The sequence below is a fragment of the Myxocyprinus asiaticus genome, chromosome 7, assembly GCF_019703515.2.
Source record: "Myxocyprinus asiaticus isolate MX2 ecotype Aquarium Trade chromosome 7, UBuf_Myxa_2, whole genome shotgun sequence".
NCBI classification, from domain to species: domain Eukaryota; kingdom Metazoa; phylum Chordata; class Actinopteri; order Cypriniformes; family Catostomidae; genus Myxocyprinus; species Myxocyprinus asiaticus.
The window spans coordinates 14,301,264-14,322,500 of NC_059350.1; the positions used below are offsets into that span (position 1 = coordinate 14,301,264).

General features: G+C 36.5%; 3 protein-coding genes across 5 annotated transcripts in view; 2 read left to right on the top strand and 1 right to left on the bottom strand.

Moving 5' to 3' along the window:
- zdhhc5a (zinc finger DHHC-type palmitoyltransferase 5a) overlaps positions 1 to 4,735 on the top strand; it is a 42,669-nt gene extending 37,934 nt beyond the window's left edge. Inside the window, exon 12 of one of the 2 annotated variants that reach the window (XR_007897703.1) lies at positions 3,239 to 3,376. Coding sequence is in view for 1 of the 2 variants with exons in the window: in XM_051702629.1 (XP_051558589.1) it covers positions 3,239 to 3,470 (232 nt within the window). In the remaining variant the exon portion in view is untranslated. Of the gene's footprint in view, positions 1 to 3,238 lie in introns of both variants that reach the window. The other variant, XM_051702629.1, reaches the window with a different exon arrangement.
- Positions 4,736 to 9,933: 5,198 nt separating this feature from the next.
- Positions 9,934 to 17,603, bottom strand: tmx2b (thioredoxin-related transmembrane protein 2b). Of its 2 annotated transcripts, none has more exons than XM_051702631.1 (8): positions 17,295 to 17,603; positions 17,009 to 17,069; positions 16,486 to 16,599; positions 13,469 to 13,545; positions 12,986 to 13,092; positions 12,512 to 12,577; positions 12,307 to 12,436; positions 9,934 to 11,143 (listed from the first exon to the last, which is right to left on the bottom strand). In XM_051702631.1, the coding sequence occupies exons 1-8, from the start codon at positions 17,481 to 17,483 to the stop codon at positions 10,961 to 10,963; spliced, it is 927 nt and encodes a 308-aa protein (XP_051558591.1). In that variant the 5' UTR covers positions 17,484 to 17,603; the 3' UTR covers positions 9,934 to 10,960. The 2 variants fall into 2 exon arrangements, with proteins under 2 accessions (XP_051558591.1, XP_051558592.1); XM_051702632.1 differs by lacking the exon at positions 9,934 to 11,143 and adding an exon at positions 11,150 to 11,929.
- Positions 17,604 to 18,374: 771 nt separating this feature from the next.
- Positions 18,375 to 21,237, top strand: part of med19b (mediator complex subunit 19b) — a 10,323-nt gene continuing 7,460 nt past the window's right edge. The window contains exon 1 of the mRNA XM_051703777.1: positions 18,375 to 18,691. Within this exon, the coding sequence (XP_051559737.1) occupies positions 18,484 to 18,691 (208 nt within the window). The 5' untranslated portion in view covers positions 18,375 to 18,483. The remainder of the gene's footprint in view (positions 18,692 to 21,237) is intronic.

Here is a 21,237-nt window from a genome sequence, read left to right on the forward strand (position 1 = left end):
ATGGCTAAAAGTACATTTCCGAGGCACTTCAATTTCCAATAGACAAAGTTGGCAGCACCATTCATACATTTTTTTAAATATGGTACAACAGAAACCTTCTTGGGGTGTGGAAGAAAGCAAAAAAAAGTGAAATGTTGACTTGAATATTCAAGAAGTAATTAAGAAAGACCTGTGGAGTCCTGGAAGAAGGTTTTATAGACATATGACACTAAACTGAAAACGAGTTTTAGACCCATGAGTCATTAGTACGTCTGGAGTAAGATGACAAGAACGACACCATCCCCACAGTCAAGCATGGAGTTGGGTCAGCCCTGTTATGGGGGTGTTTTGCGGCTGCAGGAAATGGCTATCCTGACTATGTGACTTATACCATGGATTCTTTCAGGTGTCAGGCCATTTTGGCATGAAAAATGTGATGCCTTCAGTGTGTAAATTTTAGCTCGGTGATCACTGGACTTTCCAGCAAGACAATAACATAAAGGATACATTCAAGTTGTCCAAAATCTGGTTCAGGGATAGGTCGTGGAATGTCCTTAAATGGCCCTTTCAGTCCATCATTAAAATCCCATTGCAAACCTTTGTTGGGATTTCAAGGAAGCAGTGGCAGCACAGAAACCAAAGAATGTCAATGAGCTGGAAGCTTTTCCTCATGAGAAATGTGTAAAAATTCTAATAGAGAGGTGTCCGAAGCCTGAGAACACCTGAAACATTTATTTGCTGTTATTAAGGATAAAGGATGCTCCACAAATGATTGACTTTGGGGGTTGAATATATTTGACATGACATTTGTGGAGAGAATTAGTTATTTTTATTTTTAAATTTGGGAAACTGAACTCTTTGTTCTCAAAATCACTCAAATGTGTATTAAAAACTTACTTTGTCTGTTTACTGAGGTTTTAGTTGGTGTTTTAATTCACATCACCAGAATGTATTGCTGGTTGGGGGGTTGAATAATTTTGATTGCAACTGTATCAGCATTTTTATGACATTCATGTCATGTATGCATTGTTATTTGAAATAAAAGGGCCAAACGATGAGCCCCCTCATCATTAACAGACCTTTATGTGGCATGCTGACAGCAGAGCAATAGCTGAAGGTTATAATAGACCTGCTCTGCTTCAGTGCCTGGGAGTTTCCTTTCCAAATCATGACACTAAGAAATTGAAATGTATAGGCAGGCCTGGCTGGGTTTGACAGTGCAACTACACTGTAGCCATTATTTTTATTGCCGCCTTGCGCACTTTGCGATTTCTGCACTGATGTTTGCTCTGGGAGCTCTCTTTATATGACTTATAAATGATCTTTTTTTTTTTTTGTTGCCATTTTTGCCTTAGCTTACCTGCAATAGAGATACAGGGTTCCAGTGGTCATGGAAAACCTGGAAATATCAGGGAATTTTAGTTTCTATTCCTTGAAAATGAAAAATATTTTTAAAAGGCATGGAAATGCTATTGAAATTTCAGTAGTAAATATACATATTTGCATGTTATTCAAAACATAGCTCTTTGTGAGTGCAATCTCTGTAAAATTATTTTAAAAAATCCACTTATCACTTTTCCTGTGACCATGTATTTTGTAGGATTATCATATTTCAATTCTTAAGTAGCGTTTGGAACCGAGAATGGGTTCTTGTTTAGAACTGGTATAAATACCGTATAATTTAATTACTTTCTATACCGTTACCGGTTTCTGAACAAGCATTTTTCAGGCAAAAAAACAAAAAAAAACTTACAGCACTAAAAATGTAGTCCGATTCCCAAGACAATGACCCCTATGAGCCGGTTCTTTTTAGTAAATTGAAAACTAATGACTTTTGTTGTGTCAGACTCAAAAAGAAATAAAAACTGTTATGTAAATTTGTACTTTAAGGCTTGTGAGACTTCTATCAGGCAGTGCATTTACTGACTGGTTTTTCATGACAATGTGTAGTTAAAGATACACATGTGTTTTATTGTATCAATGGATATTTATAAAAGAATTAATGAAATATGTTTTCACGTTTATTGCTTAGTCAATTAAAATATATAATGATTAATCGCAGATTTTGATAATGCTGAAATATTACTCTTTTTCTGTCAAAATGCATTTAGTAACTTCTTAGAAAAGAAAATATATAAAAATAATGTTTTATTAACATTTTCCAAACAAAGCATTCCACAGTATAAAGGTGTACTAAAATAGCACAAATTCAAGTAACTTTAAAAGTTTTCTAAAGTGTTAGGAGGTTGACTAATTAAAGGAACTAGTCCCCGTACTTTGTTTTCATTACAATGGGCAATAAATCTCTTAAACCTTCATCCTCCACAAAATTAATCATGATTATCCACTTGCTACAGCAAACATGAAGCCACATTTACATGATTGATGCCGCTTTGAACTCCACATGAAAAGCGCTTGCAGAAAACGTCTGGTTTTGCTTTTAGCGCTGGCAGTGTCTATGGCAGTGGTTCCCAACCCTGTTCCTGGAGGCCCCCCCAACACTGCACATTTTGCATATCTCCCTTTTCTGACACAATGGTCTTGGAGTCTCAACTTATGAGCGAAGGAGTTGAATCAGGTTTGTTTGATTAGGGAGATATCCAAACTGTGTAGTGTTGGGGGGCCTCCAGGAACAAGGTTGGGAACCACTGGTCTATGTAATGATACTTGATCCAAATTGTCTGGTAAAACAAAGCGTAACGTGAGGTGTGGGAAATGCTGATGCTTTACTACAGGGAATCATGTGAATGCATCTATCACAAGTCCCATTTGGGTTTGTTTTGTACAAAAAAATAAAAAAATAAAGATTTTGGTTAAGAGGTCCTTTCTATATCACTAGATTATTGGCACTGAATCGCTTTTGTTTTTCTGGTGTGTATATCTGTGTAATAACCCCCGACACACTGCAAAAGTTCCACCCTATTCCAACCAGTGTTCAGAACTCTGGGTGCCAAATGGGTGGAGATGAGTAAAATGTCATAACCTAATGTCAAATTGGTAAATGCGTTAATCGCATTAAAGAAAAAATAACACGTTAAACGTTATTTGCATGCGTTAACGTGTTAATTTTGACAGCTTTACCTTTTTTGTTTTTGTTTTATTTTTTATTTAACATAGTTAGGATCAGTTATTGAATTGCATGCTAAAGGACATGTCACCTTCATCAGAATTCTCATAGCATTGCTCTGAAATGAGAGAAAAAAGTTACACTAATAATGTGAATCTTTCTTTAAATATGTAAATTCTCTCTACGTTTTAGGGACGAGATTCAGATGAAGTCGTATAGTAGGACAAACGGGCAGCCCAAATCATCTCTCCCTCAGTCTCCATCTTCCACCCCCACGTCCCCCACACATCCTGTCAGTGTGTCCACTCGCCCAGGTCAGGCCTATTCCAGTGCCAGCTCTTCTCAGAGCCCCGCCCACAAGCCTGGAGGTGGGGTGAAGAAGGTGACCGGTGTCGGAGGGACCACTTACGAGATATCAGTGTGAGAGATGAGCAGCTGTTTTGACCAATCTTATGTGAGCCTTGGACTTTTTCGCCCTCTTGGACACAGTAGAGTTTTGATATTAGAAGAGAAAATCAAGTGTGTTGGACATTTATTGGTGCCCACAGAAGATTTCTCTTCAAAATTAAAGCTTTTAATTTTTTTTCCAAAAGGAAATCAATTGCTGACCAGCAGGTTTTGGTTAGATGTGACATTGAGGAGGAGGAGGAGGAGTGTTGATATTCAGCCGAGACATAGTGTGGCCTGTCCTATACAAAACCTATATAAGACTCCTCGCCGGTATGGAGTTGTAACACATAATTGGTGTGACGGAAAACAACTGGATTGCCTTCAAAACTTTTCAGTACGTCACAAAAAACAAAAACAAAAAATCTATATATATATATATCCGGCATAAGTGTGTACATTGTTCTGTATAGAGAAAAAAAGTGGTGTCACTGTTTATTCACAGAGTGGATTTGATTTTTACACAAGGGGACCTGTGGCATGCAGAAGCCATTTCAGACCACTGTGACTGGCATGTGACAATGTTGTGTCTGTATCCAATCTGTGCCAGAAAAGCAAAACCGTAGTCAATTTAAAGAAATGGCCTAATGCATTATTTAAATAACAGCCTTTTCGATTGTTTTCAGAGCAATGGCCTTGGAAATCAAGGAAGAACCATTTTATTTAATTTTTAAAATGTTATTTTATATGACTTTATAAATGGTTATTGATAAGATCAAAATGTTTTTTTTATTCTACAAAGGCTGATGATTTGTTCTCTGTGGAATTTTATCTAATCAGATAGGGGGTTGAAGAATTGGAGGCTGGAAAACCGATAAGACCAAGTAAATCATAGTCATGTGAAGACAGTTACTCATAGCATTAAAATGCATTTGAGAAAGTGGAGCTCGACCTGTGGGACATATTTCAGAGTTTCTTCAAAACATTGTGTGCCTCTTTTCATTTGTACTTCATTCAAAAAGATTGTGACATTTTGCAAGACTTATTGATTTGACAATTTCAACCATTGTCTAACTTGTCGGGGGTGTTGATCAATGTTTAGATCAGAGCTGGCCGATACAAAAGCCAATGAATACCCTCTCAGAATGATTATATGAATATTTAGGATAAAAAAAATGGACTGAGAGGAGGGAAAGAAAATAAAGTGTACTGTATAGTTCAGTGTGAGTGACCATGGTTGTGGATATGTGTATGCGTGAGTTTGTGTGGTTGAGCATTGGTAATAAACTCTTTTTAAATCAATTGTGACGTTGATTTGCTTTACCCTAAATGGCATACACAAAGGAATAGTTCACCTAAAAATGAAAATTCTCATTTACTTACCCTTATGCAGTCCCGGATGTGTATGACTTTCTTCAGCAGAACACACAAGATTTTTTGAAAAATATATCTGCTCTCTAGGTCCTCACAATGTAAGTGAATGGGTGCCAAAATTTTGAAACCCCAACAATCACATAGGTCAGCATAAAAGTAATCCAAATGACTCCAGTGGTTAAATCAGTGTCTTCAGAAGTGATTGGATAGGTGTGGGTGAGAAACAGATCTATGTTTTAGTAAATTTGTACTATAAATTATCCTCCCTGCTTGGTCAATCTCCACTTTAACTTTCACATTATTCTTGTGTTTTTAGTGATTCACATTCTTCATGCATACGCCCCCTACTGGGCAGGGAGAAGAATTTCTAGCAAAAATGGACTTAAATATTTATCTGTTTCTCACCCACACCTATTGTATCGCTTCTGAAGATATGGATTTAACCACTGGTGTCTTACAGATTACTTTTATGCTGCCTTTATGTGCTTTTTGGAATGTCAAAATGTTGGTACACATTAACTTGCATTGTATGGACCTACAGAGCTGAGATTTTTTCAGCAGAAGAAAATCATACACATCTGGGATGGTATGAGGGTGAGTAAATGATGAGAGAATTTTCATTTTTGGATGAACTATCTCTCTAAATCTCTTAATAATGGAAACTTTGAAAGTGTAATACCTGATAATATAGTCCATGATTTTTATTTCCTCTCAAAACTGTAAGCTCTGTTGTTTTAAGACGTCAGGAACGTGGTCTGCAAAATACTGTATATTGTCGCCTCATTACCAGAAATATGTTGCATCATTTGAAACATAACCCAGAGAATTGAAGTACCTAGAAATACTGTAGTTAGCTTCATTGTATGCTCTTGTTTGCCTCAGGAAACTCAGCCCACATGTTACAATACAATAAACATATACTTTAAGTATTTATTAATTTATAAAGAGCCCTCCAACATTGTCCCAAAACTATTAAGCCACAGTTAAAAATGTATGAATATCAATGCATTAAACAACAAAATATTTAACTTACAGAAAGCACAAGAATACTTTTTGTGCAAAACACTGGAGGTTTGATGGATATTTTATTATAAAGCAATTGATATACTGTTCAGAATGCAGAGAAAAAAGTATTTGGTGGTCACTTTCTGGTTTCCAAACTTAATGGAACATATTCATATTTAACCTGTGGATGACCTTGGGACCAGTTGGTTAAAAGTAATTACAAAAAAGGAGTGAGTAAATTTCTTTGAATTTTTTTCAAATGCTACTTTGTTTCATATTTTATATTTTGCAATGAAATTCATAATGATGGAACTGTAGCTTAAGTGTCCAAATACTTTGTTTTTACCACTGTACATGGTTCTCTTCATGGGGGATATTTCTGTTGAGGACAATATTGGAATTTCAGTTATAAGCTAGTTGGATTCAAAATAGCAGAGAATGCCTCTACTGCATATGCACACCAATACACTGATAGCTACCAAAAATCAGCATATTCAAAAAATCTCCCGAATCTACCAGATGGTTGATCGGTTTATGCTTAAGCCTTTAAGCTCTGAAGGTGTTTTTAAAGATTTCCTGTTTCAATGGCATGCCCAAAATAAAAGGCTTTGCTACAGAAAAACTAAAGAGTGTCACTTGTTTGGTATCATTTTAAAGAAAACTTTTCACATTTTTTAATGATATAGATTATGATATGTAAGGAGATGAAGTCTGCCTCTATGTGAAATCCACTCAACCCAATTTGTGTAGATACACCGCTTAAACTCAGACGGCTTAATTATCATAGAGATGAACAAACATCCACACCTTTGTGTCACAACACATCAATTCTCAATTATAGGATGGGAGCGGCAATGGGCCATCGAGTACCGACTTTTTTCAATTCTAATTTACATTAGGAGCGTAACTTCATTTACATTAAGCGTAGACTCTTAAATTAATGACGGCAAACTGGTTTTACACACTACATAAAGGTATGAGTTTAGAATGTTCGTTGTTCAGTCTGACTCCGCTGATCCCAAGGTGCTTCGTGTACTTTGTCACTGCTACACTGCAATAAAGACAATAAAGCATCTTCAACCGAAGACCAAGATGACCGTCCCTTCCTTTGCATTTTATTTTTCTTACACTGGCGAGCCAGCCAGGAGGGATTCAAAAAAACAAATACAAAAAACAGAAAAGTAAGAAATGCGATTTTCCTCTTTTATGCTGTTTTTGTTTTAGGTAATTCTCTCATTTAATTTTTTTTTAGGAATAATAACAGGAATAATCTCAGCTTTATTCAGTGTTAGGAGGAAGCGTTTTGTTAAGTCTTAACAGAAATTTAAAAATTAGGCTTAAGATTCTAAAGCAACTGAATTGGCCCAATGCAGTGTGGTGGCAGAGTTGTATCGGAATTATTGTTTCTAAAGTAACTGAAATAAAGTGCTTAAGCATTAAGTTTCTAAAGTAACTGAAACTTGCTGCTGAGTTGTTATAATTCTGTTAAAGATTCTAAAGTAACTGAATCAACTTGAAGCAGTGTAGTGGCAGAATTATATGAAATAGTTGTTTCTAAAGCAAATGAAACAAAGTGCTTAAAGGATAAGTTTCTAAAGTAACTGAAACTAATCATAGTGTAGGGAGCCAGACGAACTGCAGCTCTGTTAAGTTTAAAATGATAACCCGAAGCAGTGTTTTTTGTCTGACATAGGCCTGCTGTGTTTTAAACCATGACAATGTTTAAAACTTAAGTGTTGGTAAGGCAGATGTACCGTGGCTGGGTAGACTGTTTAAAAGTATAACGATAATCCGATGTTGTGTGGTTTTGCCTGGCGTAGTGTGACAGTGTTATATTTTAAACTATTTGACCATAAAGAGTGAGTGTTAGTGAAGCTGAACTTAGAGGCCTGACAGAGTGTGGCTGTGTCCAAAGCAATGAGACATTACAAATTCAAAAGCCTGATGTATCGTGACATTTTTTTTCCATTTGCGTCCGAAGCACAGGAGCTGTTAATGTCTAGACTAACGAATATCTTAAAGTAATTAGATAACATATAGTCAGTGAAGGAATCATAGTGAATAGCCTGTTGAATTAGTACAGAAATTCAATAAGATTTTAAGAATGGAAGAGCTGATTGTGAAATACATCGCTAAGCACAGCTCACAGGGATTGTCTGATGGGAAAGAGAAAGTGGATGAGTGGGCTATATCCCGGTTCAAAAATGATCCCAAGATGCCTAAAAGTAAAGAAGGAATGTTGGCTAATGCACTTCAAGTTATTTTTTCATCATACAAAGTAACTAAGAAAAGACTGGAGGAAATAAAGGGAGAAAACAAGTTGTTTCATACTCAAATCAATGCCAGTGGTATGTCTTTGAGAAAGTACCAAGCTGCAGAGATTATTCTGAAGGAACAAATTGTGAAACTTAGACAAGAAATGGCACATTTTGAATCAGAAAATGAGTCTGTTAGGTCTTCAAAAGACATTGTTTGGTCAGAGACATGAGTCATGGAGGATTCTGTGAGGTTCCCAATAGCACCAGTTAGAACAAGAAACTGAAACTGACAATGAGAGCATTAGTGACCCCAGAACTGGAAATGAGAGAATATGCAATCATAGATCTGGAAATGCCCCTTTTTGTCTTTCACTGACATTCAGAGTCTTGTTAAAGCAGTGGGTGAATTTCAACCTGGTGACATAAAGGCTTGAGTTTAGAATGTTCGTTGTTCAGTCTGACTCCAAGGTGCTTCATGTACTTTGTCACTGCTACACTGCAATACAGACTTCAGGATCTTCGACCGAAGACCAAGACAACCATCCCTTCCTTTGTGTTTTATTTTTCTTACAATAAATTATGAGACTCTCAGCCTGCTGAAAAAAAAAAAAACTGTTGGAAAAAAAAAGAAAAAAAAGAAATATAAAATCTTATTTTTCAGACATTTATAAATAAGGTGGCTCCGATAAACTGCTTATGTTTTGTTCCAAATCAAATCATGTCACCTGTCAATGTGTAAAATTTTGTGTTGATACAACAAGGCAATCAAAAGTTATTTATCCTAGTGTCCAAAAACGTTTCCAAAAAGTCACAAATGAAAACAAAAATTGTACATAAGAACTAATTACACATGCAAAGACAATGACTAAAGGTATGCTCTCTCTACAAAGCATACAGGCATAAGTAACAAGGTCTCTTTCAGTTCCATTCAGTCATTTGAGCCATCGAGTCTGTGTCATGTACTTGCCGCCATCTACTGGTGGCCATATGTATAACAATTAACGATCATCTCTGCCCATATTTGGATGACTTCCACCTCTGGTTGCAGCGATCTGAATCCTAATACGATTGGTTTAGTGTTCCATGATGCTGAATGACGTACTACATCATTTCACGATGATGTCATCTGATCCAGAAAAGCTAATGGGTTTTTAGCCAGATAGCACATTATGTGCTGTGCACATTGTTCTTCGTGTGTATCATCTAATGATCTATGCATCCAAATACGTCGTGGTTTGGCTCATTTGAAAGATAATCATAAGTAAAAGTAATGGGATGTGATATTTTATGTTCGTGAAATTGTAAGTGAAAACTCGGCTTATAAGCAACACCGGTTTACATGTAACGTACTGTATGTCAAAGACATGTACTTTGCTATTACTCGCTATATTTATGTCTCTAAGTAAAACAAAAAGGCTGGTTATATTCTACTCTGAGAGCTTATTTGATCAGTTTGATGTTTTTACAGATTACAATAATATGTGCAGTGCAAAATTATTAATAAATTATCAAAACAGAACACTTCTGATTTGTCTGCAAATTTCAAAGCACTTGTTCAGTTTTGGTCATACTGCCAACATGCATTGTAAAGTACAGCTTCTAAGCTATAAAGCGATACCTATTTTGGCGGACCTGCTGGCAGCCTATCCGAGCTTAAAGGTTTTAACCGTTTATCATCTTACTACTCCAATAAAGGAAAGTCATTTACATGACCACACAAGCTGTCGGCTTATTAATTATAATCAGTGTAAGCATGTAATTGCACTCAATGTTTGAAAAAAAAGAAAAAAAAAAAAAACTTCCATCCACAACCATGCAAAGCACTTGGTCATCTTACAAGCATAACCATTAATTTAAAAAACATTTAGGGAAATTCAAGAGTTGTTTACTTCACAGGTCACAAAACAACATTGCTCTTTTTTTTTTATCTTTTTGGAAATTAGTGACAAGATTCTACTTTTACATGTAATTGACACTGACAATAATAGCTTCCAACAGTGACAGCAATGGATCAAGAAGTTTCAAATTTTAAGACTGCCTGCAGCTTTCTTCTGTTCCTGTCAGTTTCAAATGAACATGAAATGTCAAAAAAGGTATTAATCATTCAGCACAAAGGAAATTTAAGTGAAACACTGAATATACAAAACAAATATTTAAGACTTTTACAGCAGTATTCAGTCTGAAAAGAAATGTGTAACTAGGTCTTAAAGTAAGATGTAAAAAACAGATACATTTTTGTAGTTTTGAAACATAAGGACAGTGTCAATATCAATAACTTGTATACTGTGAAATCTTTTCCCAACATGAATTGTTGGCATACACTGAAAGACTGTGCCTCTTTGTATCACTGAAACCAGTGTATATTCAGTACCATAATACAAGTCAAGATATGTCTTGGAAAATTAGTAGAAGACAAACAGAAAATGAAAACTAGGAGTAAAAAATGAATTAAAAGTGCAGTAGGAAAGGAATTGGTTTAAAGTTTGTTCCACAGTAGTGATGCATTTGCAACACAAAATAACCCCTTACTAAAGATTACTTCACAATTATCTACCATATTAGGAGGTAGGAGGTGTCAAATTTTGTATTATATTTAATGTGATTAAAATAGCAACACAGATGACAGATCGAATCATCAGTGCCGTTTAACTTCTAAATGATGGTTTTTCGGACATGCAAGTATACTTTTTCCAGTGTTATTATATGCAATTTTAATGTATGTAAGATTTACTATATTTGCAATTAAATTAAGTTCTATACATTATGTTATATAAAAAAATAAAGTCACAATCATTCTGTTTGTTTGGCTGGAACATCAAACTTTCTCTCTGCACTTTGAACATTATCAAAATAGAGTCCTGTCCCAGTGCTCTTCAGCAGCATGCAGAGTCTATTTGTCCTTCTTGCTCTCTGTGTCCATTGCGTTGATCGTCTCGGCCTCGTATTCCTCCTCTTCAGGCACAGGAGCAAACTGTGATTCACTGGGCCTCTCATTCTTCTCTCCTTTGGTCTTACCAAGCTTCTTAGATTTCTGATACAGCTCATTGAGGTTAAACTCTCGGATAATGTTTTCCTAGGAATCGACGAGATAAACACTGTGTGTGCTGACTTGCTGTATGATTTAATTCTATGGTTTTGATAAATGAAGCAAGCAAATTTTCTCAGATTTTTTAGTAGTAAGTCTACATTTTTGCATTATCTACAGAAAATGTGAATGGTGTTGTGGGTGGTTGCTTACTAGTCCCTCTTTCAATGCAAGTCATGAGGAATTTTTTGCCCATTTTATTGTCTGCCAGGTGAAATCTCAAGTCAGATCACTTTGAAAAGTAATAGCACACCTTTCTTCAACAAGCCATGTGACCTGAGCTATTATTAATATACACTAAGTCACACAAAGGTGCAGGATGAGTTTACACACTGAATTTAGAGTTAGGGGTTTAGCAAGTACCACTAATAAGGCCACATCCATGCAAATACTTTGTTTAAAAATGCATTTCACTAGATTTTGGCCTTCCGTCCACACTGAGACAGCATTTTTGAAAGCAACAATTAAGCTTTTCGAAAACGCTGTCCCAAGTGGATAAATTTGAAAATGCTGTCTTCGTGTTATAGTGTGGATGGAGATATTTGTCTATTTTATTACAGTTGAAATGTGACGCAGTCATGTGATCCATTCAACCTAAAACAATCAAGATGGCGGCCCATTCCAGTGTTGTTAAAGATAAATGTTACTTTGTACAACCTTCACATTGCATTCCTTTAAAAGGCGACGGGAGGTTTACTCTGAATTGCTGTCCGGTGGCAAACATGAGGTGCGTTTCAGAACATATATGGAAATGACAGAGAGTCACGCTTCTTTCTGTAAGCACAGTAAGGGGATTTAAGCGTTTTCAGACACTTTTCTGTAGACAAGCAACTTTTGGAAAATTTTTGAAATTTCAGATTTATACAGATTAATGTGGACGTAGCCCAAGACTGACTGCAGAAAAACCAACACATCTCCATACAATAAATAAAACATTCAGAGAATAAAAGGCTCTGGAAATGTAATGGATCTCTTTTAGAGTGTTTTAAGGTCAGCTAATGAATAGGTGTGAAATTACAAGCCTATAATTAAGCTTCAGTTAAACTCAACAAAACATACACATTTCTGGGCTCTTTTTCATGAAAGACACTGTATTTAATTAATCACTATCAGTGCATGTAATATGCATGCAGCATGTGAGTTAGCCTCACCTCTGTGAAGGTCCAAGACACCGCCCTTCCCTTCTTGTCCACCTGAGGGCGCCTCATAACCTCCTTTCCCCCCTGGAAGAGCACCAGAGAGGGCAGCTGCTTTGAGAGAGGAGATGTGCTCACTTTATACCTGAAGAAAAAAAATAGAATATGGTCACAATGGTGTAAGGTGTTAAAACTAGCCCCATGTGCCAAAGCAACTTACTTCTTAGACACTTCGCTGTAACGGCCAATGTCCACTTTGCCAAATTTCAGTCCTGCGCAGTTGTACCTGAGTAAGAGAGAAATTAAGAATAGCTCCATACTAGAGGATGCCAAAACTAACCAAACATAAAAGTACGAATTTACTTTTCTTACTTTTAAGAATCCCCCCCCCCCCACTTTGGATGTTTGTTTTTGCAATTCCGTTCGGTGGCGCTAGTGTCAGTCTCAGGTACAGGTCAGGTACATGTTTCATTTCAAGGCCCGTGCAGACCTCTACTAACGCTAACATTCTGTAATAACATTTTCTTTTATATTCCACAAAAGAAAGTCCTCCAGATTTGGAACAACATGAGGGTGAGTGATTGAAGAATGATTCATAAATTTTCATTTTTGGGTGAACTATCACTTCAAGTTTACAAAAATATGTGAGCAGCTGGACTGGCATTCATGTTTGTATCAAGCATGAACTTCTTACTTCAAGGACAGATCGGCATAGACTGAAGCGAAAGACTGACACTCTGGTGACCAGTTAGCAAAAAACTCCACAATCCAAGTCACTCTGTGGTCCTTTTCCAATTCTTCCTAAACACAAAAGAGAAGTGAGTTTCTATAGTGCGTAAACCGAAAACAGTTTCAAGCAAGCAAATACAGGTGTGGTAATATACGTATAGGATCACTAGCCTGAAGAGAATGAATAATGAAGTTAAAGTTCAATTGAATGTGTGGGAGGGTTGAATTCCTGTTTTTGTACTAATTTATAAAGACTATTGAGATGCAATGGTAATAAACATTTATGGACTTTAAATTCCTGTTACTAAAAGTTGTGTAAGTGATAAACCTTGCCATGATTTAGCAGCAAAACTCATCTAGATTTCTTTTTTTTTTATTTTTTTTTATACATATTGGCATACTGAAGCTTTTTTCTAAGTGAAACTCCATGATCTGAAATCATACTCACATCAATGGTTTTATCATTGAAGTACTTGATGTACTCTGGGCCCATGTAGAGTGGAGGTTTGCAGGTCATCAGGAAAACTGTTTCAGGTATAAGGCAATATTAACAAGCATAAAAATTGCCATCATACAGTGTTTAACATATTGTTTAGTTTAGTCTAGATTATACACTATATGGTCAAAAGATTGTGGACACCATATGTGCTTGAAGAAAAATTGATTTCAAAACCTTAGGCATCGATTTCCCCCTTTGCTGTAATAACAGCTTCCACTCTTTTGGGAAGGCTTTCCACTATACTGTATGTAGTAACATGGCTGCAGGGATTTGCTCTCATTCAGACACAAGGCTATCGGTGAGGTCAGGAACTGATGTTGGTCGATGGGGCCTGACTTACAGTTGCTGTTCCAGTTCACCCCAAAAGTGATCAGTGGGGTTCAGGTCTGGGCTTTGTGCAGGCCAGTCAATTTCTTCCACGCCAGACACAGTAAACCATTTCTTTATGGACCTCACTTTGTTCACAGGGGCATGGTCATGCTGGAACACAAAAGGGCTATCCGCAAACAGTTGCCACAAATTTGGAAGCACACAAAGCCCAAGCCATTACATAAAGAAACATTAAGATTTTTCTTTACTGGATTTAATGGAGTAACCAAATTTGTTAATTAGAAGGGGGTGTCCACAAATTTTTGGCCACATATGTATGTTTTTCTCCAAAGGAGGAGGACATCTGTAACAAACAGATGCAATAACTTTTAGGTTCCCTCGTAAAAGTTTGCGTTCCCCTGCAATATGTTTTAGGTTCCCTTGCAATAGTTTGCGTTCCCTGGCAATACATTTTTTGGTTCCCTTGCAATAGTTTGCATTCTTTCGCAATAAGTCTGAACTTCCCTCGCAATAGTTTGCGTTTCCTCACAATAGTTTGCGTTTCCTTGCAATACATTTTAGGTTTCCTCGCAATAGTTTGTGTTCCCTTTCAAAAAAAATTACCATGGTTTTACTACAGTAACCATATTTTAACCAAGATATTCATACTAAAGGTGCTGTAAGCGATTTCAGCCATTCTACTTCCACGAGACTGAGCCGTTGGATTAGCTACGCCCCCTCTTTCCAAAACCCGAACTCCAGATAGCAAAATGAGCATTAATGAGAGCAGAAACGGTTGTTAAAAAAAAGCTGCAAAATAGCGCCCTCAACTGACAACTGTTATGAACAACATGCCATAAAAATGCATTATGCCTCAATTCGCTGCAACTACAATACTAAAAAAAAATGCACAAAATGATTGAGAGGCAGAAAGCGTCATTTTACGCAGACACATTTTTGTTTGCTGTTTACAGAGTCTAGAGCTGTCACAGAGACCGGTGAAATATAACAGGACATTTATTTCATTAATATCTTTCAGGGAGTAGAACATTTTTTGCATACCTTTCCATGACCTTTCCGCTTACAACACCTTTAAAACCATAGAGATAATACAGGAAATCATAAGTCTGTGGTTATGGTTTTACTAAAAATAACATGGTATTTGTAGTAAAACAATAGTAACCACGAGAATTACCATGGTTCATCTATAGTAAAATCATGGTTACTATATGGATACAGTATACTGTATTAAAACCGTGGTTCCCACCAAAAAACATGGTTACTTAACTTACTTTTCATAGTTACTACAGTATTACAATAGTAAAACCATGGTTTCTGCCAAAAACTACGGTTACTACAGTCTACAACAGGTGTTCTCAACGGGGATGGTACTGCCCCACAGGGGGTGTTCAAAGGATGCCAGGGGTCGCTGAGAGCAAATTACTAGAGAGGGGGATGTTAGGTTACAAATGTGGGGTATTTATCAGTCATAATAATTAAGTCTATCATCAAGTTCCTCTTTGCATTAAAATGTTTATCTAGACTTGGAATATATCAGTTGGTTCTCAATTATACGGGTTGGTACGCATTCGTACCACGGTTCATCTGATTTTGAAGTCTAGCGACGCATCTAAAGTATCTGGTTTAGCAGCGTCAAATACAAAGGTGGAGGCACAACCTCGGCTAATGCACCTGTATGGCTCTGTAAATGGATACGGCTCAATGGACAGAGCAGTGCGAGCACAAAGCTCTTAAAGCTCGAGCTCTTAAACTCGCAGCTTTGCGAGAATCAGTGAGAAGCAAGGCACAAGAAGCGGAAACCATTTGATTTCAGCACAGAATTCTACATCATCACTCTTGAATTTACTATAGTAACACTAACTGTACTTTAGGCAGAAATAGATTCATAATAAATATTATCATATCACTACTTCAGGTCTGTTAAATTTGTCACAGGCTACATTAAGGGAGTGAGGGAATATAATTAATTTTTGTTACAACTTATAAATGTTTATATTTTGTATTTATTGTTTTTACATGTGTACCGAGTAGGTCTACTGTTTATTATAACAAAAATGCCATAGTTTTATAGAAATCGTGTTACATCTAACCATGGTAGTGAAGAAGATCCATGCTTCCATGTGTTTACTATGGTCTTGTTACAAATACCACTGTTAAAACTATAAAAATAAATAATTTATGAATAAATTACAATTTTCAAAAACGCAAATGTAAAATATATTAACAATATCACTTTTATTATTAGTTTCTGTCTTCGCATTTTCGTTTTATAGGCCCCAGATATAGCCATCCATCTGCTTGAATGGGGTAAAGTAATGAAGTAGGGGGGCGTTCATCAAAAAAAGGTTGAGAACCACTGGTCTACAATGTTACTGTACAACTATAGTCCAAATATAGTATTTGTATAGTAAATATTATGATTTTTATGACCATATCTTTCGTTTCCCTGTACTATCACTATGGTTTTAATATGAATATAATGGTTAAAATATGGATACTGTAGTAAAACCATGGTAAATTTATTGAGAGGGAAAATTCACCCCTTGTCCTCTAAGGGCTACATAGCGGGACAGATTAGAGGATGAAGGAAAACAAAAATGGCTTTGGTCATCTGGTGAAAGATCAAGAATACTGACCAATGCACAGGGTCAAGTAGAGAAGCCCCAAACGTATGTCCAGTCTGAAGAACAGAATCACATTGGCCACTTTACAAAAGAGGATGATGTTCCCAACATGTTGCTCAACAGTTACTGGAACGCAAAAAAGAGAAAAAGGTTAATTATGTGCAAAAAACATCACATTCTGTCTAAAATTCGCATTCTCAAACAAGTTGCCAAACTTATTGTTTCAGTTTGTGATATAAGAGCTAATACTAAAAGGGGGTGGGTTTAATTGCATATCTAGAGGAGGGGCAACAGAAACACTGACAAAGGAAACTGATTGAACAACAAATACGATAACCGTCACAGAGAACAAAAAGAGACACAGGTACCCCAAACATTTAGTGTGTAAACAAAACCTTCACGTTACAACCTCAGTCCACTGACATCACATTCGCTACGGAATGGGGATTATTTGTGTACTTTTGAATGTCTATGAATAAAGATGCAGGGACAAAGTGTACAGAGATAGAAAAGTGTGATAGAATAAAACACTTACTCGCTCTTCTGTTCTTCATCATGACTATAGCACTCAGGAACATCAGGATCTCTACCTCTCTCTGTAAAAAACAAAGTAGATAGATAGACAGACAGACAGACTTCCAACCCTTTCTCCATGTATTGGGCTTGGTCTCTATTCGTGCCAGCTAAATAGCGACCCCCTTCCCAATTCTTTAGCCATCATCGGCTGTGCAGACCACAGCACAGTACCTTTACTGCAAAGCAAGGTGGCTCTATTTTGAATCTTTCAGCATGTTAAACACCCAGAGTTGTTTTATACAAACCCAATCAAAATCGCACGAATTTCCATCCTCCCGTTGCGTCGAGAGATGCTCACATATCCCAGGTGTCTTGCGAATAAACAAGAACGCGACACACATAAATAATGAGGCAATGTAGTACGGTTTTAGTAGCCATTTGTACACCTGTGGCAAATGATACAGAAACGCTAACAGAGGCGTTAATAAGGCCATTTTATCTCCAGAAAACTGCGGTGGTGGCCAGAGACGACAGAAGTCGCATCAATACCGTTATCAATGTGGAAAAAATTACTGTCGGCCAATGAATTAACCGGTTTAAAGGAACAGAGGTCACCGCGGACGAAGGAAAAAAATAGCCCCGCCTCTTTTAAATACGCGCTTTGATTGGTCACTTTAGCGAAACAACAGCGCTTATTGGTCATGATGTCACATAAAGACAGAGCCCTTCTATTCCATGTATTTATAAGATTAGCAACAGAATGCATAACGAGAGAACAGAGGCCGTTTATATAATGGATGTTTATGGAGAAGATGCTTCAGTGTGCTTTTGTGAGGAAACAGTTAATCATTTAATGAATTCACCTGTTTGCTAATCATCAACATGTTTTACACTAAACAATCATTTTAGAATGAACTATGTGTGGTATTTACTACGATAAAATTGCTGTTTTATAAAGACGCGGACAATTTTGCGACAGGTAGGTGTCAGTTTACGTTTCTCCCCATTCTATTGTATGGCATCCACAAATAGGGATTTACTGTCGTAACACGCTAGTTGACCATTACGCTCTCACTTAAGGTAAAACGCGGAGGTTGTTTATTGTATAAACGATCTCTAATAAAGGGGAGGAGGATAGAAAGTTCGTCTCTTTCTTTGTTTACCGTAAGCTATAGACTTTAAGCGACGATTTTAACATGCGTCATTAACACATACATTATTTATCAATATCATCTTATATAATTAATTGTATGATAATTATACTACATTATACTATATGGTGCAATTTTAGGACGCCTTATGTAATCGTAAAATTTAGGAATAGTAAACAACCCGATCATGTAATTGATACATTACGGTAAATTCTCAAAATACACGTACAACCGGAAGCAATTGTTAGCAACAGATCGTTCAGGGGCGTTCAGCGATGTTAAAACCAATACACATTTACACACAATATTAACTCAGCCTTGTTGTTTGTTTGTTTTTTTCAACATGACAGAAATCTTCTCCTCGCTGTATGGTCAGCCTGATTCGCAGGGTCCAGCGGGACCGTCTGCGCTGGGCTTTGGGTCCGGGAAACCACAGATCCCCCAAAACATGGGCCCGATGTCTTTCCCGCATCAGATGATGGATGAAGGAGCTCCTCTCAGAAAACCCGCCGCGATGAACGAGCCCTTCTACCTGCTGCGAGAATTGCCCAGTGAGTGACACCTCTGTGTTGTCAATATTGAGGGTGTTATTGTTTGTGTTAATAATATATTATGTCCCTTATAGAAAGTATCATGTATGGAATAGAGATGGGATTAGATGATGGTAATACCATTGTACTAACATATACAATATTACTACAATGATTGCCAAATTCATATTTCATGGTATATCAGGCACTAGAAGGTACTTAATATAATTAAATGATCATTGATACTACCATGGTACATATAGAAAAAACAATAGTTGTGTTTATACCTGCTAGATTGTAATACTCATGTAGGCTTGGCTACGTCACTTGTTATTGATCAGCAAGTTTTTATTTATGTTAGAATTTAAGACCCTTGCAATAATATAGTATGGTTTTGTCAAAATACTACAATTATCACAGTTATTATATTGACTTGGCGAAGCCAACATACTGATGTTCTACAAACTTTAAGTTTTTTTATTTTATTTATTATTTTATTTTAAAAGACCAAACTTTTTAACACACACTCCTCCTAGAGTTTTCAGACTGTTCTGAAATAGTGTACTATGACTTTTCCAACTGGTTGGAGTTAAGGGGCGGCACACTGCACTCCACGCTCCATTCAAAAGCATCCGTATGCGGGAGACCGGAAATGCAAGCTGATGCGAAGAAAATTCGTATTCCGCTGCGTACAACAGTTCAAGTTTGGCGAACTCTGGCCTGCAAATCCGTATGACGAGAGGACGCATGAGCAATAGAAAATTGAAACGTCACACGCTGAGCTCATGGCTCATTAAAACGAATGCATATTTAAAAGCTGTTGGCTTTATTGTTGCAGGAAAGTGAATAGACAATATATATATAAACCACATTATAGCGACCACGAGGAGGTTACCCCATGTGACTCTACACTCCCTTGCTGCTGGGCCAATTTGGTTGCTTAGGAGACCTGGCTGGAGTCACTCAGCACCCCTGGATTCAAACTCGTGACTCCAGGGGTGGTTGTCAGCGTCTTGACTCGCTGAGCTACCCAGGCCCCCTAAGTAGACAATATATTTCAACATTTTAAATAAAATATTATTTCTTATTTGTTATGTATTATTTACTTGCACCAGAAGCTCTCTCGCGTGACATCATATCCTTGTCTGTTGCATTGTCTGGAAAAAATGTGAGTGCTCAAAGCCTAGTGTGATCGCCCCTGTACAGTTTTTCACACAGCAGATGCTCAAAAAACTGTAAAATCCCATAGACATTGACGTAATGAAATACCCGTTAATTAAAACTCCAACTTTCAAAAATTCAAATGTAAACAAACCCTCACAAGTCTTTAATCTGCTTTTAGTTGCTCTCTGTCCGTCCATCCATCCTTCCGTCCATCTGATTATTTGTCTTACTGTAATGTATGTATAACCATCAAACTTAAAGCTTTTAAAACTACTTTAAACTTAAGCCAACATCAAAGTTTGTCTTGACAGACTTTACATATCTTGTTCTTAATACAATAAAATTCTAGTTATATTGTATTAGCCACCACTGTCATAGAACATATTAGTAGAATCTGAAAGTTTTATTAAGAGTTAAAAGAGATCCCATATTAATTTATAATGGTTTTGCAGTAGTAACACATTTTTGTTGTAATTATGTTATTGTGATGGAAATTTTAGTGACCATGTTGAACTTTATAAGGGGAATGGGATAATTTGGAGTCTTGCCACCTCCATGGACCTCCTGGGGTATTCAAATCAAATCAAATCACTTTATTGTCACACAGCCATATATACAAGTGCAATGGTGTGTGAAATTCTTGGGTGCAGTTCCGATCAACATAGCAGTCATGACAGTGATGAGACATATACCAATTTACAATAAACATCAAATTAACACAACACAATTTAAAGTCTAATATACACATAATTACACACAACAATATACAAATAATAACATATACTGTACAGTATACAATACGCTCTATATAGATACACATTATTCAATAAAAATGCATTGCCGAATCAGAATCAGAATGAGCTGTATTGCCAAGTATGCTTACACATACAAGGAATTTGACATGGTGACAGAAGCTTCAAGTGCACAAACAACACAAAACAGCAACAAGACAGAGATAATAATAAAAAAAAAAATAGAATAAAAATAAAAAGTGAATAGAAAATATAAGTATATATAAAAATACACAGTAAGACTAATATATATATATATATATATATATATATATATATATATATATATATATATATATATATATATATATATATATATATATATATATATATATATATATATATATATATATATATATATATGTATGTATGTATGTATGTATGTATGAACAATATACAAATACAAATCTGCTATATACAGAGGGAATGTATGGCAGAAGAGGTATGGTATGTTGGATAAATATAAAAAGACTAAGCTGTGTATTGCACATAATTATTGCTCAAAGGGCCAGTTTTAACTGTTCATGAGATGGATAGCCTGAGGAAAAAAACTGTTCTTGTGCCTGACGGTTCTGGTGCTCAGAGCTCTGTAGCGCCGTCCAGAAGGCAACA

Excerpts from the sequence above, each read along its gene's own strand:
- tmx2b (XM_051702631.1), bottom strand. The coding sequence starts at position 17,483 with ATGGCCTTATTAACGCCTCTGTTAGCGTTTCTGTATCATTTGCCACAG. Across the intron at positions 17,070-17,294 it reads ATTCGTGCGATTTTGATTGG|AGAGAGGTAGAGATCCTGAT; the intron begins GTTTGTATAAAA and ends TGTTTTTTACAG. Across the intron at positions 12,437-12,511 it reads TACAGCGAAGTGTCTAAGAA|GTATAAAGTGAGCACATCTC; the intron begins GTAAGTTGCTTT and ends TTTTTTCTTCAG.